Source organism: Canis lupus, chromosome 2 (assembly GCF_011100685.1).
Source record: "Canis lupus familiaris isolate Mischka breed German Shepherd chromosome 2, alternate assembly UU_Cfam_GSD_1.0, whole genome shotgun sequence".
In the NCBI taxonomy this organism is placed as follows: Eukaryota; Metazoa; Chordata; class Mammalia; order Carnivora; family Canidae; genus Canis; species Canis lupus.
Genome location: NC_049223.1, coordinates 11,509,775 through 11,531,108, shown reverse-complemented (window position 1 = coordinate 11,531,108; position 21,334 = coordinate 11,509,775). Strand labels below are relative to the sequence as shown.

General features: G+C 37.8%; 1 protein-coding gene across 1 annotated transcript in view; it reads left to right on the top strand.

Moving 5' to 3' along the window:
* MALRD1 (MAM and LDL receptor class A domain containing 1) overlaps positions 1-21,334 on the top strand; it is a 754,089-nt gene that overhangs the window by 219,298 nt on the left and 513,457 nt on the right. The window contains 1 exon segment of the mRNA XM_038532060.1: positions 5,988-6,075. Coding sequence (XP_038387988.1) covers positions 5,988-6,075 — 88 coding nt within the window.

Sequence of the window (21,334 nt, the reverse complement as noted above, 5' to 3'; positions counted from 1 at the left end):
AGGTATCTGTTTCTGTTGTTCAAGAATAACAGAAAGAGGGCAGCCCCAGTGGGGGGTGATAAATAAATTTCCCCAGTGGGGGAATAAATAAATAAATCTTAAAAAAAAGAATAACAGAAATAATTCTATTTAAATAAGGAAACATGAATGATATTTCGAATGATCTTATTTCTCCTCTGCCACATTCCCTGTCCTTGATTTTTTTTTAAATCTCTGCTCTCAATACAACAGAAGCTCAGATGGGAAAAGATTCTGTGGGCGTTAAAGTTGCTAGGCCAACAGCAGGTGAGTGGTCATCTCCGGAAGACTCCAACAATTTATACCCATTTAGTTCAGAATAGTATAAAATGAGGTATTATATAAGAGAAAAGGAGGCTGAATTGATACAAACATTGTAATTTACGCACACATTGGGGGAGTCCTAGTGCTTCCACAAATTAAATATATCAGGAGTGTAGCACCATCCAGCTACACAGCTGGGAGGTAATTCTCCATGGATTTTTTGTGTTCTTCACAGCTCAATCTCTGAGTGAAGAGTGTGTTTGAATAGCCTTTATCCTGAGACATTTGCTTACAAATTCCAAATTAAGCCCCCTTTCTCCTTCCCTCCCATCCTCTCTCTCTCTCTCTGGAGTTGAAGATGAGCATGTATACCAGCAGCTTATAACAGCTAGTCTCCTAATGTCTGGGATCTTCTTCTGCAAAGGAAAACATCTGATTGAGGGAGACAAGTGGAAGGAATTTTTCTAAGTGATGCTTTTTGCTTTCCTTCTCAATCAAGGATTTGGTGTCTTCTGTCAGTATCTGTGTATGAAACATTGGCAAGCTACCTTGTTAGCTGGTGAGTAGGGTAAAGTGTCAGATCCTTCATGGTTTCTGACCTAACATGCACAAGGAATTGGAAACTCAAATGCCTATGGGAACCAGGCAAAGGACATGAATTGGAAGTAGGTCAGGTGTTAAATAATAAATGACAACTGTCAGCCTTAGAGTTATATTTTTAATAGGGAATAATCAGACTGTAACAACCACAGGACCGTATCTTTTTGTGAAATAATCCTACTTTAAAAATATTTGTCAACCTGTTCTCCTTGAAAGCACTGTTTTGGCTAAACCACACTCCTGGGAGCTGGGTTATAACCATTTTGTCTCTTCTGTCCTAGATGGTGAGAAACCATCAAGATAACTTTTTTAAAAATTCTTTTTGGTAACTATGGAAACACTTGGCATAATGCCAAAGCACACAGTCATTGAAGAATAAAAAATTCTTAGGAAGCCATATATTATGCCTGACATTAGGTAAGAAGAAATAGGGTATAATGCCAAAATATCAATAAAAATTGTTGTCATGATTTTTTCCCAAAATAGGATCTTACACAGGTGAGGCACATCAGATACTTTCTCTAAGTAATCATTCTATAGCACTTCCCTTACTTATCTATCCCAGCATTTTATTTCATCTCTTCTAGTACCGTGACTTTATTTTTATTATACATTTCTATGCTCAGGTGTATACACAATTTAAGTAGAGCTTTTGTGGCCCACGTTTGATGATAGTGTTCCTATGTATAGTATAATAATTGGAAAACTCTAATTATTCTGCAGTTTTTGTATTTGGTATGGCCAGAGACATATAAAAAAAAAGACAAAGAGAAACATAAAATTTGTTAGACAAAAATCTAAGTTATATTTCATTGAAGTTAGTTTCAAGGTTATATAAAAAATTCCAGCAGTGATTTAAAAACCTTTTTATGTTGAATCTAGCAAATGTTTCCCTAAATATTAGCGTAGAAAGTTTAAGATCCTAAACTGACTTTCTATGAGCCCCTTAAATTTTAGGTTATACGGTAAAATATCGGATAGTTGTCTAAATGTGTTTATAGGAGTTTGGCTACATCAAACTGTTAGTCAACTATAAAAAACAGGGTAAAGGAATTTTTATGTCTTTCATTTTCTTTGTCTTTGCATTTTTAACTATGAAAATAGTAAATGAAAATAAGTGGACATCATTAACAAGTAAAATGGAAAACAAATATTCTCTGGGGAGGTATTAGTGGATTACAAGAGAATGTTCATAGCTGAATTAAAATGGTGTAATAATTGAGATTACAATGTAATAATTATAAAATTCCATGCATGAAATTAGTGATTTAGAAAACAGTAAAAATAGTAATTGAGATAATAATGATTTGTGGCAATAAGTATAGAATAAATGTTTTTATTTGTTTATTGAGGTATAGTTTATTTAAGTAAAATTCATCTTGTTTAGGTGATCAGCTCTATGAATTTCAGTAAACTCACACAGTTGTGTAACCACCACCACAAGTAAGAAAATATTTCTCTCATCCTCTCAGATTCCCCATTCCTCCATGTCATAGATCCCCAGAGCCCCTGACAACACTCATCGGATTTCTTTCTCCGTAGTTTTGCCTATTCTGGAATGTTGTATAAATGGATTGATCAAGTATGTAACCTTTTGAGACTGGCTTATTTGGCTTAGGTATAATGCTTTTGTGATGCGCAACTGTTGTTATATGTACCACTAGTTTTTCTTATTGCTGAGTGGCATTCCATCGTATAGATCTCCCACAAGTTTCTTTACTGTTTACCAGTTGAAGGATATTTGGATTGTTTTCACTTTGTGAGCAGGTGTTTGTTTGGCATGGCTTCATTTCTCTTGAGTAAGCAAATACCTATATGTGGGATTGCCACATTATAGAGAAGTATGTTTAATTTTATAAGAAACTGACAAACCATTTTCCAAACCATTTTGGATTCCCATCAGCAATGCATCAGAGTTGCTCCACATTGAGTGTATATTGTTGTTTAATCTTAGAGAAGAAATCCTTTATTTCAAGTCTTCCTGAAGATTATATCAAAAATTGATATGTTTGAATTTTGTATTCTTTCACAAACTTGGGATGGTTAAAATAGTAGGTGACAGGTTGAATTAATGCCATTTTTTTATTTCCCGTGAGTTAATTCTCACATATGTACATATATATGTTAGGAAATTGAAGGTATTTTAGTAAAATTATAATTGTGTGTTACATATATATGATAATGGGAGTTTCCAGATCATTTAAAATGCTTGGTTAGAAATTCAGAACTTCCTAAATATAGAGATAAATGAGTTCTAGCAAGTCTTGAGACCCTTATTAATAGTTGAGTCTTTGGTTATATTAGAACTAAAAGTCGCAATGTAGTTGACAAAGCCATCTTGTCTTTAGTTGGAGCACCTAGATGTGGCAGCCCATGAAAAGAACAACTTAGAAGCACTGCATTACTTTACAAAATTTCCAAGCCAGTGATAGTTCTAATGTAAGTAGAATTGGCCTGTACGGATAATGCAGGTCGTTTAGACCAAACTGGAATTTCCAATTGCCCTTTAAGTAATTCAGTAAGGTACTAATGGCACTTAAGAGTAAAATGTGGCTTCTCTAATTTCCTGGATGGCAGTACTGCCCTGCATACTATAATGTTTGTGTTTTAATATTCTCCCATTTATTCTGGGAAAAACACCAGAAATGAAAGTGAATTTTTCAGAACAGAGACACTTGGGTTTCTTCTTTTTTGTGTGACTATGTTCTTAGGATTAGTTTCTTAGGATGACATGCAAAGCTTTTCGCAAGACCACATTTAAATGTAGGACAAGGTAGAATAAAACCTGAACATTCATACATTCATAACTTTTTTTTTTTTTTAGTGGTTGGCTTAATTAAATTCTCAAAGAGGCTGAGACTGCAAATATACATACAAACAGTTTTAGTATTTCAACTTGAAGCTATTGTTCTCAACAATGTTAATGTTTAAAGGGTCAGGAAATTGAATGTATTTTGGTAAAAATTATGATTATATTGTATCTCAGCACAAGACCCAACTGTCTTCTGCCTCAGATTATTTTTTTTTTGTCATCTTCTTGGCACTTAATGCTGATACAAGCACTATCAAAATGCTTCTTATGTAGTATGCAGTGAACTAGAATAGAAATAAGCCTTTGCAAACAGAATCCACTCAGAGGTACTACTTACCTAGTGTGGCCCACAAATGAGAAAATTTACAATTTTCACAAATGACTATTGTTTAAATTTATGGCTGCATAATGACAACAAAAAAATACTTTTGAACAGTGAGCGCATATTCTCAAGTGGAGCTATACATGTATATATCCACAAAGTTAGCTTACAGATATTTTTATGCAGAAGAACTGTGCTTTCCATAAACTTTGGGATTTTGATGTCATTTTCGATTGATTGATTGATTGGAGTTCAATTTGGCAACATATATATAACACCCAGTGCTCATCCCTTCAAGTGCCCCCCTCAGTGTTGGTGTCATTTTCTATCCCTCCTTCTTAGTAAACTAATATAATCATGAGCAGTGTACCAAAATCAATGTTTCCTCTTATTTACCCTAATTTCTCCTTTCTTGCATCTTCTCAGCTTTTGTCTCAGCCATGTCCTATGTTGTACTGCAGTAGGATAGGCCTATTGATCCAGGGAATTTATTAGTAATCAATCTTTGTGTTTGCCTTTTTCCTCTGGCTTACCCAAATTCAGTCTTTTTTGTTTTAATAGAACAAAAAATATTTTCTTACAGTAGGTTCTGTCAAATTCTGACAGTTTTTTGTTTATTAGAATAATTGTATGGTTTTCTACTGGGTATTTTTTTTTTCTACTGGGTATTCTTTATGCATTTTTGTTTTCTCTGCCTATAATATTTCTGTCATTCATGATAGTGGAGAAACTAAGGGTGCATTTTATATATGGAGTGATCCATTATAAAGCACCAAGACACTCCTGCATAGTACTGATAAATAAATGTTCTTCTGGCAATATTAAGTGGAATACATTTACCCATTAGTTAGATACATAAACCTTTCCCACATTGATTAATTTCCTAACTGACAAATTATGGAGAAAACTGGTAATTCTCAAGAAAGACTAGGAAGTTGGGGGAAGATGTCAAGAGGTTTGAGGTCAGTAATTTGATCTTTTAAAAATTTCCTACCTCTAAGACTCTCATAAATAATGTGTGAGACAAGTTTGGATAGAAGCTAAGAATTTTTAAAAAATGAAATAAAATTTTAACTCCCATATATAACATTTGTAAGGAGAAAAAAAACATTTGTAAGGAAAAATGCAACAGAAACATATATTCACATAATAGTGGGAGAAAAGAATGTGTTTTCTGAGTTTGCTTGAAGTTCTTCATTATTAAATTATAGCAGGATTCCTGTTCAGTATGCAACATATTTGCATAAGTATTAAAATAATTTATCATGATTAATTCCATTATAGCAAATTTCAGCCCTAATCACAATCTGCCATATAACATAGTGGTTTGTCAGTATTTCATGTTTTACTGGAGGTTTGGTGGAATTGCAACTCCTGTAAGAGCATAGATGTCATCGGCATTCGCTGTGATTAATGCGGTTCTGAAGGAGATCTAATAACGATTAGCCAGTTTCATAAAGTGTTACAGAATAAGGTCGGTGTGAGAAAAATTCTAAGGCTCTTAAAAATGTACATTCTAGCAAGTACCTCTGGCTGCAAATTGGATTTCTTGAACAATGAGGAGGTTTAACCTTGGAAACAGATGAACTCCTTGGGCAAAGGTGGGAAAAGGAGACCATGATTTGCCTTCAAATACTCAAAGGATCAGAAAAAAAATAGGACAAGTCTAGAATTAAAGGTTGAAAGTTATAGGGAAGAAGATATCAATCTGACCTATTATAATTTCAGAAAATCACTAGAAACACGATGAGTTTTGTGGGTCTAATGGGCCCAATAAGGAACAGAAATTCCTGTTACTGGAATTATTTAGGTAGGGACAAGATGCCTATTTTATAAATACTATTGGAAAGTATTTTTTTAATGGTTCAGAAAAAAATTTCTCTTTAAGTAAATTGATTTTTTATCCTATCATGTGGTTTTCATAAGTTAATGTCCTTCACAATAGCAACAGATTTCTTGTATTTTTCTTAGACTTTGGTGGAGGCTTTTGTAGGAGATGGCTTCACTGGAGACATTGCAATCGATGATTTGTCATTCATGGACTGTGCCCTCTACCTTGGCAAAGAAGAATATTTTAATATATGAGTATTTTCAAACTTGTTTACTTTAAAAGGCACTGTTGAGGAAATCAATATTTCATTTCCACACATATTCTAAGAATACCCTTCTGTTCTTACTAGTATATTAATCCTGGAAAAGATTATTGTGAATTGTTGCTAGTAATTAGTCTTAGTATCTTTGTAAAGATAGTAAAGAGGTTTGAATCAGTTGTGCTTCTGTCTCATCCTGTGGAAAATATTAAGAAATCTTGTCTGAAGTTAAACTGTAATTCCATTATATTTGAGGGGTTATAATAACCAAACTGGTTACCTTATAATTACATTGTTTTGGAGACTGTATTAATCTCTCTCAGTTACATTGAGAGTTGTTCTCCTGTCAGTCCGCACTAAATATTCCTAAGGATTGTTGTCAACCGCTTCTTCTCCATGTTATGCCTTTCTTTTATTAAAAAACAAATATAAGTTTCCTAGATTTGTCCCCATTCTCAACCTTTACCCTGAAATCCAGACTTGTATACTAATTCCCTATTAAACGTCTCAACTTAGATGTCTGGTAGACATCTCGACGGTAATGAAGGGAAATAACCTAAAACAAGCCTACAATAAATTAAAATAAAACTAAAACACCCCAGAAAAAGCTCATTCCAGGCAGTGTGTAGTAATCTACTGGTTATCAAGCTCTTGGGTAATCCTGATACCGAGGCTGTAGGCTCAGTATGGCAAGGTGGGGAGCACAGTTTCCTTCTTGAAGAGATCAGAGGCAAGGTAATTTAAAAATGAATTGCAATAATCCATGTAGTGAGCACTCTCAAGTGCTGAAAACTTAACCTTTAGTCCTGCTCCATCAATGTAGTGTTCTTGGTTGGAAGAACACCAGCCTCTCCCTGGACATAATCAGGGCTGGATTCCAGTTCTTTCAGTTGTAGCTCTGGGACTCAGCTCTGATCCTCCACCTCATCATCCTGGCAGGATTAATTCCCTTAGCCACTCCATGTAGTGGTTTCTGAAGAACTCTGCACAAAGCTAAATCCCTCTCTGGACAAGGTCAGGCAAAAAGGAAATCAATAATTCAATGAGTTGACCCTTATATCTCCATGGCTGCTAGTGAATTCTTGATTATTAATTGTCCCCTCAATCTTGCCATTCTTCCATGCCTCCCTTTCTCAGTAAATGACAATATATTTCTACTTGTTTATTTTTCATGAACAAATCTGGTTTGCCACTAGCTTCAGATATATCAAGAGTCGACCACTTCTCATTACTCTCCCCTCCCAAGCCACTGTTGTGTCTGCATGGATTATTATAGTTGCCTTTTAAATTATCTCTGCTTCTACCCTTGAGAATATAATCTGTTCTCAAAGCAGCAGGCAGACTTATCATTTTTCAAACTTAGATAAGATCATGTCATCCTATCATCAGAGTCTTCCTATGACATCCTGTTTTTTTTTTCAGAGCAAAAGCCAGACTTCTATAGTAGCTTCCAAGGTGTGCTTGACTGGTCCCCTCAGACCTCTCATACTTCACCTTCCAGCCCTGTGCCTCTACTTGACAACTATACGTCCTCTTAGCTAATCCTTAAATACTCCAACCCGTTTATGCCTCAGGGCTTTTACACCTTCTTGTCCCTCATCCTGGAATGTACCTCCTCCAGCTAGGCACTTGACTTCCTTCCACACAGAGTCTCTTCCTTGTCTGACATTTTCTTTCTCCGTATGGTTATATTTCTATTTTCCCCAACAATAATGTTAGCTGCATGATAGCAGGGATTTTTGTCTTATCACTGCCTTATCTCCAGGAGCTTAAACAGTTTCTGGCATGTAATATTACTCAATATTAACATTTGTTGGTGAATGGGTAGATAGATGCCTAGTATCTTTTCAAGTGTTTTATATACTTTTGTTACATATTTTAGTTTGTTATTCTTGCTAAGATAATATTCAGATGCAAAACAATGATATATGCCAGCTTTTGTTGAAAGCCAAACCTCAGTGGCTTGTAACCACAAGCATTTATTTCTTGATCTCAAGCATGTGAGTGGGCATAGAACAATAATGGCAAAAATACATATTTATTCATAGATCTTTTTAGTTCTATAGAGCTTCAAGCAGTGTACTACTTTTCCTGTTTATCTGGGATCAAAGCTAAGGACAAAGGTCCTATGTGACATATTCTGTTGTCAAGTAGAAGGAGAGGAAAAAGAAATCACATTTAAAGCTTCTGTTGGGACATGGTATGCATAATGTCTGCTCATGTGCATTGATCAGAGCAAGTCATGTGGTCAAGCCCAACAAGTGGGTTGGGAAGCATTCTCAATGGACAAGAAGCTTGGCAAAGGTAGGGAATACGGAAAGTCCTTCTGAGAGAGAGTGAGCTGATACCATTCACCACTCGTATGTAGCATCTTATATAATCCTCTAACATTTTATTTTATTATTTTATTTTATTTTAATTCTTTTAGAGAGAGAGAATGCATGCATATATATACACACCTGCGAATGGCTAGGGTGGAGGTGTAGAGAAAGGCAGAGGGAGAGAGAGAGGATCTTAAGCAGGCTCCATGCCCAGCACAGAGCCTCATGTGGGGCTCAATCTCACAACCTTGAAATCATGACAAGACTCGATCACTTGACTGACTGAGCCACCCAGGCACCCCAGTCCTCTAACTTTTTGAATCTAGAATAATGTCTAGTCCATTGCCAGTGAAGAGCTCTTAAATGTTGGATAGGATTGATATCTTTATTATCCCAATTTTATGGAGCAAACTGAGAAGGGAATAACCTGCCCAAGGCTACCTAGCTAAAAAGTGACAAATTATGTCTGCTTCTTAGGACTAGTGTTAACCATTTCATACCACTCATCCAACACTAACCTCACAAGGAAGAGAATACAATTTCTACTTTATAGATGTGAAAAATTAAACGTAGTAAAGAGCATAAATGATATGGATAACAGTACATAGTTGAAGGGGAAAATGAGAGTTTCACCTAAGCTTATTTGATTTCAGTGGCCAGGGCTTTTCCCAAATGACCTCTCACTTTGAGCTTAGAGAGCATCACCGAGACCAGTGGCAGAGGATAACATAAAAGAATATTAAAAGGAAACACAAACTACTGCCAATACTGTTGCTACTCTAGTTATCTTGGTTACTTATATTCTGTGGCTGATGATTTCAAAGGAGAGAGAGAAGGGTGGCCAGACTCAGAAGCAGAGATATGAAGTATCAGTTATAGATCATTTGTCCTGATTTTCTGGTTCAAGTTTTGGAAAAAAAAATATGGAATTTAAAAAACTGCCTGAACTGTGTGGTTTTAATGTTGGCTTCATAACAAAAGAAACACTGGGTTGAAACCACAGAGCCTGTTGAAACTATAGGTTTCTTAAAGGAATTTTATGTCATCTTGCCATAAGATGAAAATACAAATAGAAATTTGGTTTTCAATAAAAATATTGCTTTTGATGATTATCAATTTTTTTTCTTCTGTTAGCTGAGATGGGATCAGGGCATATAGATTCCCTTACAGACATTGATTTGTTTCCAGTATAAGCTGATTATTTATCTACAGCACTTTTCTTCCTTGGCTAATAAACCAAAACAAAAACTTAAAAATACACACAGATGCAAAATATTCACCTAATCCCCAAGGTATGAATCGGCACATTACTTGCAACTTTTATTTTATACTAAGTGTCCATAAGGAGTTACTTATTTCATTTTTGCCTATTCCCTCAAAATCAGCCTCTTTCCCCCCTCATTCCTTGTTCCTCTAATGATATTACTATTTTCTAGCAACCCAGGATTGAAATTCCACAGTATTCTTTGACTTTTCCTTTAACATTGCCTACTTGCAAACCTTGCTGACTCCAACTTCACAATATTTTTTCTGTTTTTTTCCATTGTTACCTTAGTTCAAAACAGTGTTGACTCAAATGGTAACCTTTTAACTGCAAACTTTCATTATTTTTCCCTCAGTAGTATGTATGCCACCAACTTCGTTTCCTTTCACTTTTTCCAACAGCATTATTATTTACTTTTCCAGGCCAACTCTTTCTCAATTTCTCACTTCCAGTTGTTTCTTTTTTTTTTATTTTTTTTTATTTTTTTTCAGTTGTTTCTAACTTAATTTTCAAATCCATTCTCTATTATGGATTGTAGCTTCTTTGTTTCAATATCTTGATGAATGTAGATTCTTATTTTAAAACCAATCCAGAAGGATACTAGAGGAAAGACTTTTTAAACAAGATTAATTGCATTTCTAGGGAAAGTAGACAAACTTAACCATGCAATAGAATCCTATGATTTTTTTTGCATCAGCGTATGATGATGTTGTTCATTCCCTGAATAGACAATGATGGAGGATTATGGCAAAGTCAAATACCCTCACTTTGAATCAGATCATTAGAATATATTATTATTATTATTAAGAAAGTATTATTGCCAGTCAATATTCAGATTTAAAAATAAGTACCCCAAAGGAAATATCTGTTTTGCATTATTCTTTTTCCATACTACACGCGAAAAGCAAGAAAAAAATTCTCTTCGGCAGAACACATGTGGCAATTTCTATCTTGCTTCAAGGATTATTTGTGAGATAGCTGGGGTATTTGTAAAACTAAAGCCATAACTGCATGGGATCACAACATACTGTTTACAAACTGAAAAGAAATTGCCTACATGTTTTTCATCCTATTCTAAAAATACAGAATTCAGCAATATAAAAATTATTACTTGTAAAAATATCAATTATTAGAATGAATATCAGTATCCAAAGATATTAGTGTATTATTTTTTCAGGAAAGTTGTTAACAAAGTTAGTAGTGTATCTTGCAACTGATGATGGCTTAAAATTTAGAGAGTATGGTAACTATTTATAGGATGCTTAAGCATAGTTTTTATGTCTGAATGTTTTTTGTTATTGTCAATTTTAAAATGACTGAGCTGATTAAATTTTTGGCATCCCTCCTCATTAACCTCAGTGTCTCACCAGCTTTGTGTATAAATGCTTGTTCAAGTCCCCCTTCTTTCTGCAAAGAGTAATGTTTGCTTCAGTGCAAATGAAAAGGCAAGGGGAAAAGTTTGAGTACTTTTGTCTTCATTTTTAAGATCTTGCCTGCAGCTTTTTATCTTAGAATGTTAAGCTGTTAGGTCTATCTATTTGTCTCAGAATAATACATTCCATAAAAGCATTTTGTTTTAAGGTCTTTCTTCCATATCTTTCAAAAGGAAATACAGACTCTGAAAAAAATGCAAATTATTGGAAATATTTATAGTTCAATAAAAGATTCAAGGGGATCCCTGGGTGGCGCAGCGGTTGGCGCCTGCCTTTGGCCCAGGGCGCGATCCTGGAGACCTGGGATCGAATCCCACATCGGGCTCCCGGTGCATGGAGCCTGCTTCTCCTTCTGCCTGTGTCTCTGCCTCTCTCTCTCTCTCTCTCTCTCTCTGTGACTATCATAAATAAATAAAAATTAAAAAAAATTAAAGATTCAAGGCAAAAAATCAAGAAATTTGAGACTCATGTTTGCAATCTTAAATATTCTGATTTTAGCAGGTTTGGTGTAGTCTTGAAAAATATAGGAAATATATAGGAATATTAACAATATATAGAAATATATAGAAAATATTAGCAAATATATAGGGGAAAAATAGGCCAAAGCCTGTGGTCCATTCAACTTAATATTTTTATTTGTTTCTAGAAAATAAAATTGGGCAAATAAATAACTTTAATCTATTTTATAGTTAAAACTTTATTTTGTCATCTTTTAATAGAGGGAAATGCTAATTTAAACAGCATAAGGCTGTTAAAGTACTTAGATTTTTAGCTTGAAAATTGTTCAACTTCTACTTCAGTCTAGTTGTAGTCACATTCATGTATGATACAGTACCTTTAAAGATGGAAAATACTCTGTGCCACCTAGAAAATTTCATTGGATACATGAGTGAAAGCAATAACATTTGAAAAAGAGTGGATTTGTTACTGTAGACAGGGAAAAAAAGGAATTGCATAATGTGTGGTAAATAGCTGTATCACATAGTTGTTATAAATCATATCCAGAGAATAGCTAAGTTTTAGTAAAACCTACTGTCCTGGAAAGGAGACCTAACAGGCATTCAGTACACTTATGCTGAGTATAGTTGTTTTACCTTGTGTGTATGACCAAATTGCTGTATTCAGTGCAATAGGAAGAATGTACACTTTTCTCTTGGAGATATTTAAGATTTTTCAATTGTCTGAAGAGTGATTATATTTAAACTTTAAGTAGACTTTTAGGCTTTTATTTTTTTTATTTTTTATTTTTTATAATTTTGTGTTTTTTTAATTTTTTTATTTATTTATGATAGTCACAGAGAGAGAGAGAGAGAGGCAGAGACACAGGCAGAGGGAGAAGCAGGCTCCATGCACCGGGAGCCCGATGTGGGATTCGATCCCGGGTCTCCAGGATCGCGCCCTGGGACAAAGGCAGGCGCCAAACTGCTGCGCTACCCAGGGATCCCGACTTTTAGGTTTTTAAATTGAATATATCTCTTAACATCAGAAGTCACAAGAAAAACATAGATATTATCACCTAGACATAGAGGAAGAACAACTAGACATATCAGTCAGGTAATTCACACAGTTATGGTAAATTAAAGGCGGTAATAATTTATCAAGGACTAGAGATGTTAAAATATTGGTTTTATTTTCTTAATTACCAATGTAGGAGTGGCTGTAGGGAATGAAGTCTAGTATAAAACCAATTGGAAAATCTCCTTAATTGGAAAGATTATATTAGGGCAGCATGAATTATATTTGCTACAAGTATTCTTAAAGCAAGAAGTTAGAACATTGGGTCCATCTGGAGCCCGAGTCCTTTTCTTAGGATGACAGGTGTGCAGGTGAGTTGGTTTCCCTGTGGCTTAGGGATATGGAGGATCAGATCAGCTATACTAATCTCTGCTTCTTAGTGAGTGTAAATTTCAGTCATCTGCATTTCACCTTTGCAATTTTGTTTAATATGCAAAGCTGTTTGTTTAAAGAGACTTAACTCTATCATTGCTATCAACTCTAGCCTTTTAAGCAAGTATAGGTTAGAAATAATCATCATAACCTTTGCAATGGACTGAATGTTTATATCCTCCCAGTATTCATATGTTGAAACCCTCAAACCCAATGGGATGCTGTTTGGAAGGTATGGGGGGTGCTTTTAGAGGTAAATAGAGCTAAAGTAGGTCACAGAAGTGCTGCCCCCAACAAGGGATTAGTGCTCTTATGAGAAGAGGCAGAGATCTCTCTCTGCACACATGCACCAAGGAAAAAGCTGAGAGGACATAACCAAGAACTCAACCATGCTGTCACTCGAATCTTAGACTTTCAGCCTCCAGAACTCTGAGAAATTTGTTTAAGCCACCCAGTCTATGGTATTCTGGTATAGCAGCCCAAGCTGACAGGTATATCATTCTAGGTATATTTCACTCTTAAAATTGTTCAAAATTCATAGTTTAAAAAATAATTGAACTTACCCATATACTATGAAGTAATCTCTAGTATCGCCTGAGTTGAGAGTATGATACTTTAGGAATTACTGCTTGAAATTATTGCAGAGTAGAATAAGTTGACTTTCATGCACTTTAGATGAAAAATCTAGATCATCTGCACAGGTCAGAGAATGTGTCAGGAAGCTTGCAGTCCTTTGCATGCCTCAGTCTCCAAATTGTGACTTGGCCTAACCATGTTTCAGGCCTGTGATTTACTTCTATATGCCAGATCTCAAGGAATCAGTTGCAACTCCACCTTTATAGATAGTTAAAACAACACCATATCCAAAATTTGGCTCTGGAGTAAAAGACACACTTTTCTCTATTTACTCTTCTGTTGCTTCTCAAATACAAACATATTGAACTTACTTGGTTTTTAAGATGTACTAATTCTGGTAGACTAACAGGGTAGTGAAGACAGGACAAAGTATTTCAAGATCTTAGTTTCTTTTTTAGAGTACTGGTCCTTTGACCTGTCATTGCTGGCTCACTTCTGATGTACATATACAAAATGAGTTGTCTCTATTTTTCCTGAGCATTGGCCTATGAGCCTTCTTTTTCTGATACCCACTCATGTTCATGATTTGTTCTTAAGAGGAACTGTTTCCTCATATAAGTTGAAATCAGGCCTAAGGATGCAGTTAGGACTACTGTTTTAATAATATGAAAGACCAGGCGATCTGAACACTGTAACACTACATATACCCAGAAATGTCAAATATAATATGCATGTATTTAAATGTTGAGTGTAAAAAACAAATCCCCAGATGAGAGGAACAGAGTATGGAAAAAATAGAACAGAAGGCATAATGTGACTGTTAGAATTAAGTAACAAAATATAGGATAGATGAGAGGGAAGAAAAGAGTAAAATAGGGCCAAAGGGGATATACCACCCCTTGCCTGGAGGCACCACTGGGGTTCCAAAAGAAATGACTCAAAGTTGATCTAAAAGAACTCTTGTACACTAGGTGATAAAGAAAAGATAGCAAATTATGGTAACCATAGTCCAAAGAAGCCCCCAGCGATCCCCATCTCTTGGTGTTTGTGCCTTGTGTACCGGTCCCCTCCCACACTAAGTAGGACTGACCTGTGTATAATGATGCACATGGCAATGACAGTGTATAATTTCCAAATCTAGGCTTCCCCTATCTTCTCTTGGATCAGTCTGAGGGGAAGCCAGATGCCATGTGAAAAGGATAGTCAAGTAGCCCTATGGGGAAAGAAGGGGAAAGAAGACTCCTGCCAGTAGTAGCACTAACTTCTCAGGATTGTGAGTGAACTCCCTTAGAAGCAGATATTCCAGCCCCAATCCAGCCTTCAGATGATAACATCCTTGACTAACATCTTTGATAGCATTCTTATGAGACCCTGAGTCTGAATCACACCAAGCTAACTAAGCCTTTTCTATACTTCAGTCTCCTGGAAACTGTGCCAGATAATAAGTGTTTATTATCTGAGCTTCTAAAGTCTGTGGAGGTTAGTTATGCAAAACCAGAAAGCCAATAAGTAAACATATGGAAGGATTCCAAGCCTAAGAAAATAGCATGACATTTTTTTTAAAGGGCAGAACATTAAAAAAAAAAAAATCCTGTTGGCTTTCTTGAAATGAGAAATAAATTCAATGAAATAAAAATCTCAGTGGATGAATTAAATAACTAAAAGATAACCGCAAGGAGGGGCAAGATGGCGGAAGAGTAGGGTCCCCAAGTCACCTGTCTCCACCAAATTCCCTAGAAAACCTTCAAATTATCCTGAAAATCTATGAATTCGGCCTGAGAATTAAAGAGAGACCAGCTGGAATGCAACAGTGAGAAGAGTTTGCGCTTCTCTCAAGGTAGGAAGACGGGGAAAAAGAAGTAAAGAAACAAAAGGCCTCCAAGGGGGAGGGGCCCGCGAGGAGCCGGGCTGAGGCCGGGGCGAGTGTCCCCAGGACCGGAGAGCCCCGTCCCGGAGGAGCAGGAGCTGCACCGACCTTCCCGGGCGGAAAGGGGCTCGCGGGGAGGTGGAGCAGGACCCAGGAGGGCGGGGATGCCCTCGGGCTCCGGGGACACTAACAGAGCAACTGCGCGCCCAGGAGAGAGTGCACCGAGCTGCCTAAGGGCTGCAGCGCGCACGGCGGGACCCGGAGCAACTCGGAGGGGCTCGGGGGCGGCTCCGCGGAGGGGGCTGCGCGGCCCCGGGAGCACCTCGGAGGGGCTCGGGCAGAGGAAGAGGCTCCGGGCCGAGGGGGCTGCGCGGTTCCAGGAGCAGCTCGGAGGGGCTCGGGCGGCAGCTCCGCGGAGGGGTTTGCGCGGCTCGGGAGCGCGAATCCAACAGCGCAGGCGCCGGGGCACAGGGCCCCGGGACACAGCCCAGGATCCCGCCTCCCCCGAGACAGGCAGAGGCCGGGAGGGCCCAGGACAGCGAGGACGCTCCTGCCCCAGCTGAGCAGATCAGCGGCCCCGCCCCGGAGCCTCCAGGCCCTGCAGAGGGAGAGCACCGGAGTTCCTGCGGGGGCTGATTCTAGGTTTCCAGAGCTGCCCCGCCACTAGGGCTGTTGCTCCTGGGGCCTCACGGGGTAAACAACCCCCACTGAGCCCTGCACCAGGCAGGGGCACAGCAGCTCCCCTAACTGCTAACACCTGAAAATCACAGCAGGCCCCTCCCCCAGAAGACCAGCTAGACTGACTGACAAGTTCCAGGGGAAGTCAAGGGACTTAAAGTACAGAGTCAGAAGATACTCCCCCGTGGTTCTTTTTGTTTGTTTGTTTTGTTTTGTTTTGTTTTGTTTTGCTTTTTGATTTGTTTCCTTCCCCTACCCCCCTTTTTTCTCCTTTCTTTCTTTTTCTTTCTCTTTTTCTTCTTTTTTTTTTCGTTTTTTTTTTCTCTTTCTCTTTTCTTTCCTTCTTTCTCTCCTCTCTTTTTCTCTTTTTCCCAATACAACTTGCTTTTGGCCACTCTGCACTGAGCAAAATGACTAGAAGGAAAACCTCACCTCAAAAGAAAGAATCAGAAACAGTCCTCTCTCCCACAGAGTTACAAAATCTGGATTACAATTCAATGTCAGAAAGCCAATTCAGAAGCACTATTATACAGCTACTGGTGGCTCTAGAAAAAAGTATAAAGGACTCAAGAGACTTCATGACTGCAGAATTTAAAGCTAATCAGGCAGAAATTAAAAATCAATTGAATGAGATGCAATCCAAACTAGAAGTCCTAACGAGGAGGGTTAACGAGGTGGAAGAACGAGTGAGTGACATAGAAGACAAGTTGATAGCAAAGAGGGAAACTGAGGAAAAAAGAGACAAACAATTAACAAGATAGACCATGAAGATAGATTAAGGGAAATAAACGACAGCCTGAGGAAGAAAAACCTACCTTTAATTGGTGTTCCCGAGGGTGCCGAAAGGGACAGAGGGCCAGAATATGTATTTGAACAAATTCTAGCTGAAAACTTTCCTAATCTGGGAAGGGAAACAGGCATTCAGATCCAGGAAATAGAGAGATATCCCCCCCCCCCCAAAATCAATAAAAACCGTTCAACACCTGGACATTTAAGAGTGAAGCTTGCGAATTCCAAAGATAAGGAGAAGATCCTTAAAGCAGCAAGAGACAAGAAATCCCTGACTTTTATGGGGAGGAGTATTAGGGTAACAGCAGACCTCTCCACAGAGACCTGGCAGGCCAGAAAGGGCTGGCAGGATATATTCAGGGTCCTAAATGAGAAGAACATGCAACCAAGAATCCTTTATCCAGCAAGGCTCTCATTCAAAATGGGAGGAGAGATAAAGAGCTTCCAAGACAGGCAGCAACTAAAAGAATATGTGACCTCCAAACCAGCTCTGCAGGAAATTTTAAGGGGGACTCTTAAAATTCCCCTTTAAGAAGAAGTTCAGTGGAACATTCCACAAAAACAAGGACTGAATAGTTATCATGATGACACTAAATTCATATCTCTCAATAGTAACTCTGAATGTGAACGGGTTTAATGACCCCATCAAAAAGCGCAGGGTGTCAGACTGGATAAAAAAGCAGGACCCATCTATTTGCTGTCTACAAGAGACTCATTTTAGACAGAAGGACACCTACAGCCTGAAAATAAAAGGTTGGAGAGCCATTTACCATTCGAATGGTCCTCAAAAGAAAGCAGGGGTAGCCATCCTTATAATAGATAAACTAAAATTTATCCCAAAGACTGTAGTGAGAGATGAAGAGGGACACTATATCATACTTAAAGGATCTATTCAACAAGAGGACTTAACAATCCTCAATATATATGCCCCGAATGTGGGAGCTGCCAAATATACCAATCAATTATTAACCAAAGTGAAGAAATACTTAGATAATAATACACTTCTACTTGGTGACTTCAATCTAGCTTTCTATACTCGATAGGTCTTCTAAGCACAACATCTCCAAAGAAACGAGAGCTTTAAATGATACACTGGACCAGATGGATTTCACAGATATCTACAGAACTTTACATCCAAACTCAACTGAATACACATTCTTCTCAAGTGCACATGGAACGTTCTCCAGAATAGACCACATATTGGGTCACAAATCGGGTCTGAACCGATACCAAAAGATTGGGATCGTCCCCTGCATATTCTCAGACCATAAGGCCTTGAAATTAGAACTAAATCACAACAAGAAGTTTGGAAGGACCTCAAACACGTGGAGGTTAAGGACCATCCTGCTAAAAGATGAAAGGGTCAACCAGGAAATTAAGGAAGAATTAAAAAGATTCATGGAAACTAATGCGAATGAAGATACAACCATCCAAAATCTTTGGGATGCAGCAAAAGCAGTCCTAAGGGGGAAATACATCGCAATACAAGCATCCATTCAAAAATTGGAAAGAACTCAAATACAAAAGCTAACCTTACACATAAAGGAGCTAGAGAAAAAACAGCAAATAGATCCTACACCCAAGAGAAGAAGGGAGTTAATAAAGATTCTAGCAGAACTCAACGAAATCGAGACCAGAAGAACTGTGGAACAGATCAACAGAACCAGGAGTTGGTTCTTTGAAAGAATTAATAAGATAGATAAACCATTAGCCAGCCTTATTAAAAAGAAGAGAGAGAAGACTCAAATTAATAAAATCATGAATGAGAAAGGAGAGATCACTACCAACACCAAGGAAATACAAACGATTTTAAAAACATATTATGAACAGCTATACGCCAATAAATTAGGCAATCTAGGAGAAATGGACGCATTCCTGGAAAGCCCCAAACTACCAAAACTGGAACAGGAAGAAATAGAAAACCTGAAGAGGCCAATAACCAGGGAGGAAATTGAAGCAGTAATCAAAAACCTCCCAAGACACAAGAGTCCAGGGCCAGATGGCTTCCCAGGGGAATTTTATCAAACGTTTAAAGAAGAAACCATACCTATTCTCCTAAAGCTGTTTGGAAAGATAGAAAGAGATGGAGTACTGCCAAATTCGTTCTATGAGGCCAGCATCACCTTATTTCCAAAACCAGACAAAGACCCCATCAAAAAGGAGAATTACAGACCAATATCCCTGATGAACATGGATGCAAAAATTCTCAACAAGATACTGGCCAATAGGATCCAACAATACATTAAGAAAATTATTCACCATGACCAAGTAGGATTTATCCCTGGGACACAAGGCTGGTTCAACACCCGTAAAACAATCAATGTGATTCATCAGATCAGCAAGAGAAAAACCAAGAACCATATGATCCCCTCATTAGATGCAGAGAAAGCATTTGACAAAACACAGCATCCATTCCTGATCAAAACTCTTCAGAGTGTAGGAATAGAGGGAACATTCCTCGACATCTTAAAAGCCATCTATGAAAAGCCCACAGCAAATATAATTCTCAATGGGGAAGCACTGGGAGCCTTTCCCCTAAGATCAGGAACAAGACAGGGATGTCCACTCTCACCACTGCTGTTCAACATAGTATTGGAAGTCCTAGCCTCAGCAATCAGACAACAAAAAGACATTAAAGGCATTCACATTGGCAAAGAAGAAGTCAAACTCTCCCTCTTCGCCGATGACATGATACTCTACATAGAAAACCCAAAAGTCTCCACCCCAAAATTGCTAGAACTCATACAGCAATTCGGTAGCGTGGCAGGATACAAAATCAATGCCCAGAAATCAGTGGCATTTCTATACACTAACAATGAGACTGAAGAAAGAGAAATTAAGGAGTCAATCCCATTTACAAGTTGCACCCAAAAGCATAAGATACCTAGGAATAAACCTGACCAAAGATGTAAAGGATCTATACCCTCAAAACTATAGAACACTTCTGAAAGAAATTGAGGAAGACACAAAGAGATGGAAAAATATTCCATGCTCATGGATTGGCAGAATTAATATTGTGAAAATGTCAATGTTACCCAGGGCAATATACACGTTTAATGCAATCCCTATCAAAATACCATGGACTTTCTTCAGAGAGTTAGAACAAATTATTTTAAGATTTGTGTGGAATCAGAAAAGACCCCGAATAGCCAGGGGAATTTTAAAAAAGAAAACCATATCTGGGGACATCACAATGCCAGATTTCAGGTTGTACTACAAAGCTGTGGTCATCAAGACAGTGTGGTACTGGCACAAAAACAGACACATAGATCAGTGGAAAGAATAGAGAATCCAGAAGTGGACCCTGAACTTTATGGTTAACTAATATTCGATGAAGGAGGAAAGACTATCCATTAGAAGAAAGACAGTCTCTTCAATAAATGGTGCTTGGAAAATTGGACATCCACATGCAGAAGAATGAAACTAGACCACTCTCTTTCACCATACATAAAGATAAACTCAAAATGGATGAAAGATCTAAATGTGAGACAAGATTCCATCAAAATCCTAGAGGAGAACACAGGCAACACCCTTTTTGAACTCGGCCACAGTAACTTCTTGCAAGATACATACACGAAGGCAAAAGAAACAAAAGCAAAAATGAACTATTGGGACTTCATCAAGATAAGAAGCTTTTGCACAGCAAAGGATACAGTCAACAAAACTAAAAGACAACCTACAGAATGGGAGAAGATATTTGCAAATGACATATCAGATAAAGGGCTAGTTTCCAAGATCTCTAAAGAACTTATTAAACTCAACAGCAAAGAAACAAACAATCCAATCATGAAATGGGCAAAAGACATGAACAGAAATCTCACAGAGGAGGACATAGACATGGCCAACATGCATATGAGAAAATGCTCTGCATCACCTGCCATCAGGGAAATACAAATCAAAACCACAATGAGATACCACCTCACACCAGCAAGAATGGGGCAAATTAACAAGGCAGTAAACAACAAATGTTGGAGAGGATGCGGAGAAAAGGGAACCCTCTTACACTGTTGGTGGGAACGTGAACTGGTGCAGCCACTCTGGAAAACTGTGTGGAGGTTCCTCAAACAGTTTAAAATAGACCTGCACTATGACCCAGCAATTGCACTGTTGGGGATTTACCCCAAAGATACAAATGCAATGAAACGCCGGGACACCTGCACCCCGATGTTTATAGCAGCAATGGCCACGATAGCCAAACTGTGGAAGGAGCCTCGGTGTCCAACGAAAGATGAATGGATAAAGAAGATGTGGTTTATGTATACAATGGAATATTACTCAGCTATTAGAAATGACAAATACCCACCATTTGCTTCGACGTGGATGGAACTGGAGGGTATTATGCTGAGTGAAGTAAGTCAGTCGGAGAAGGACAAACATTATATGTTCTCATTCATTTGGGGAATATAAATAATA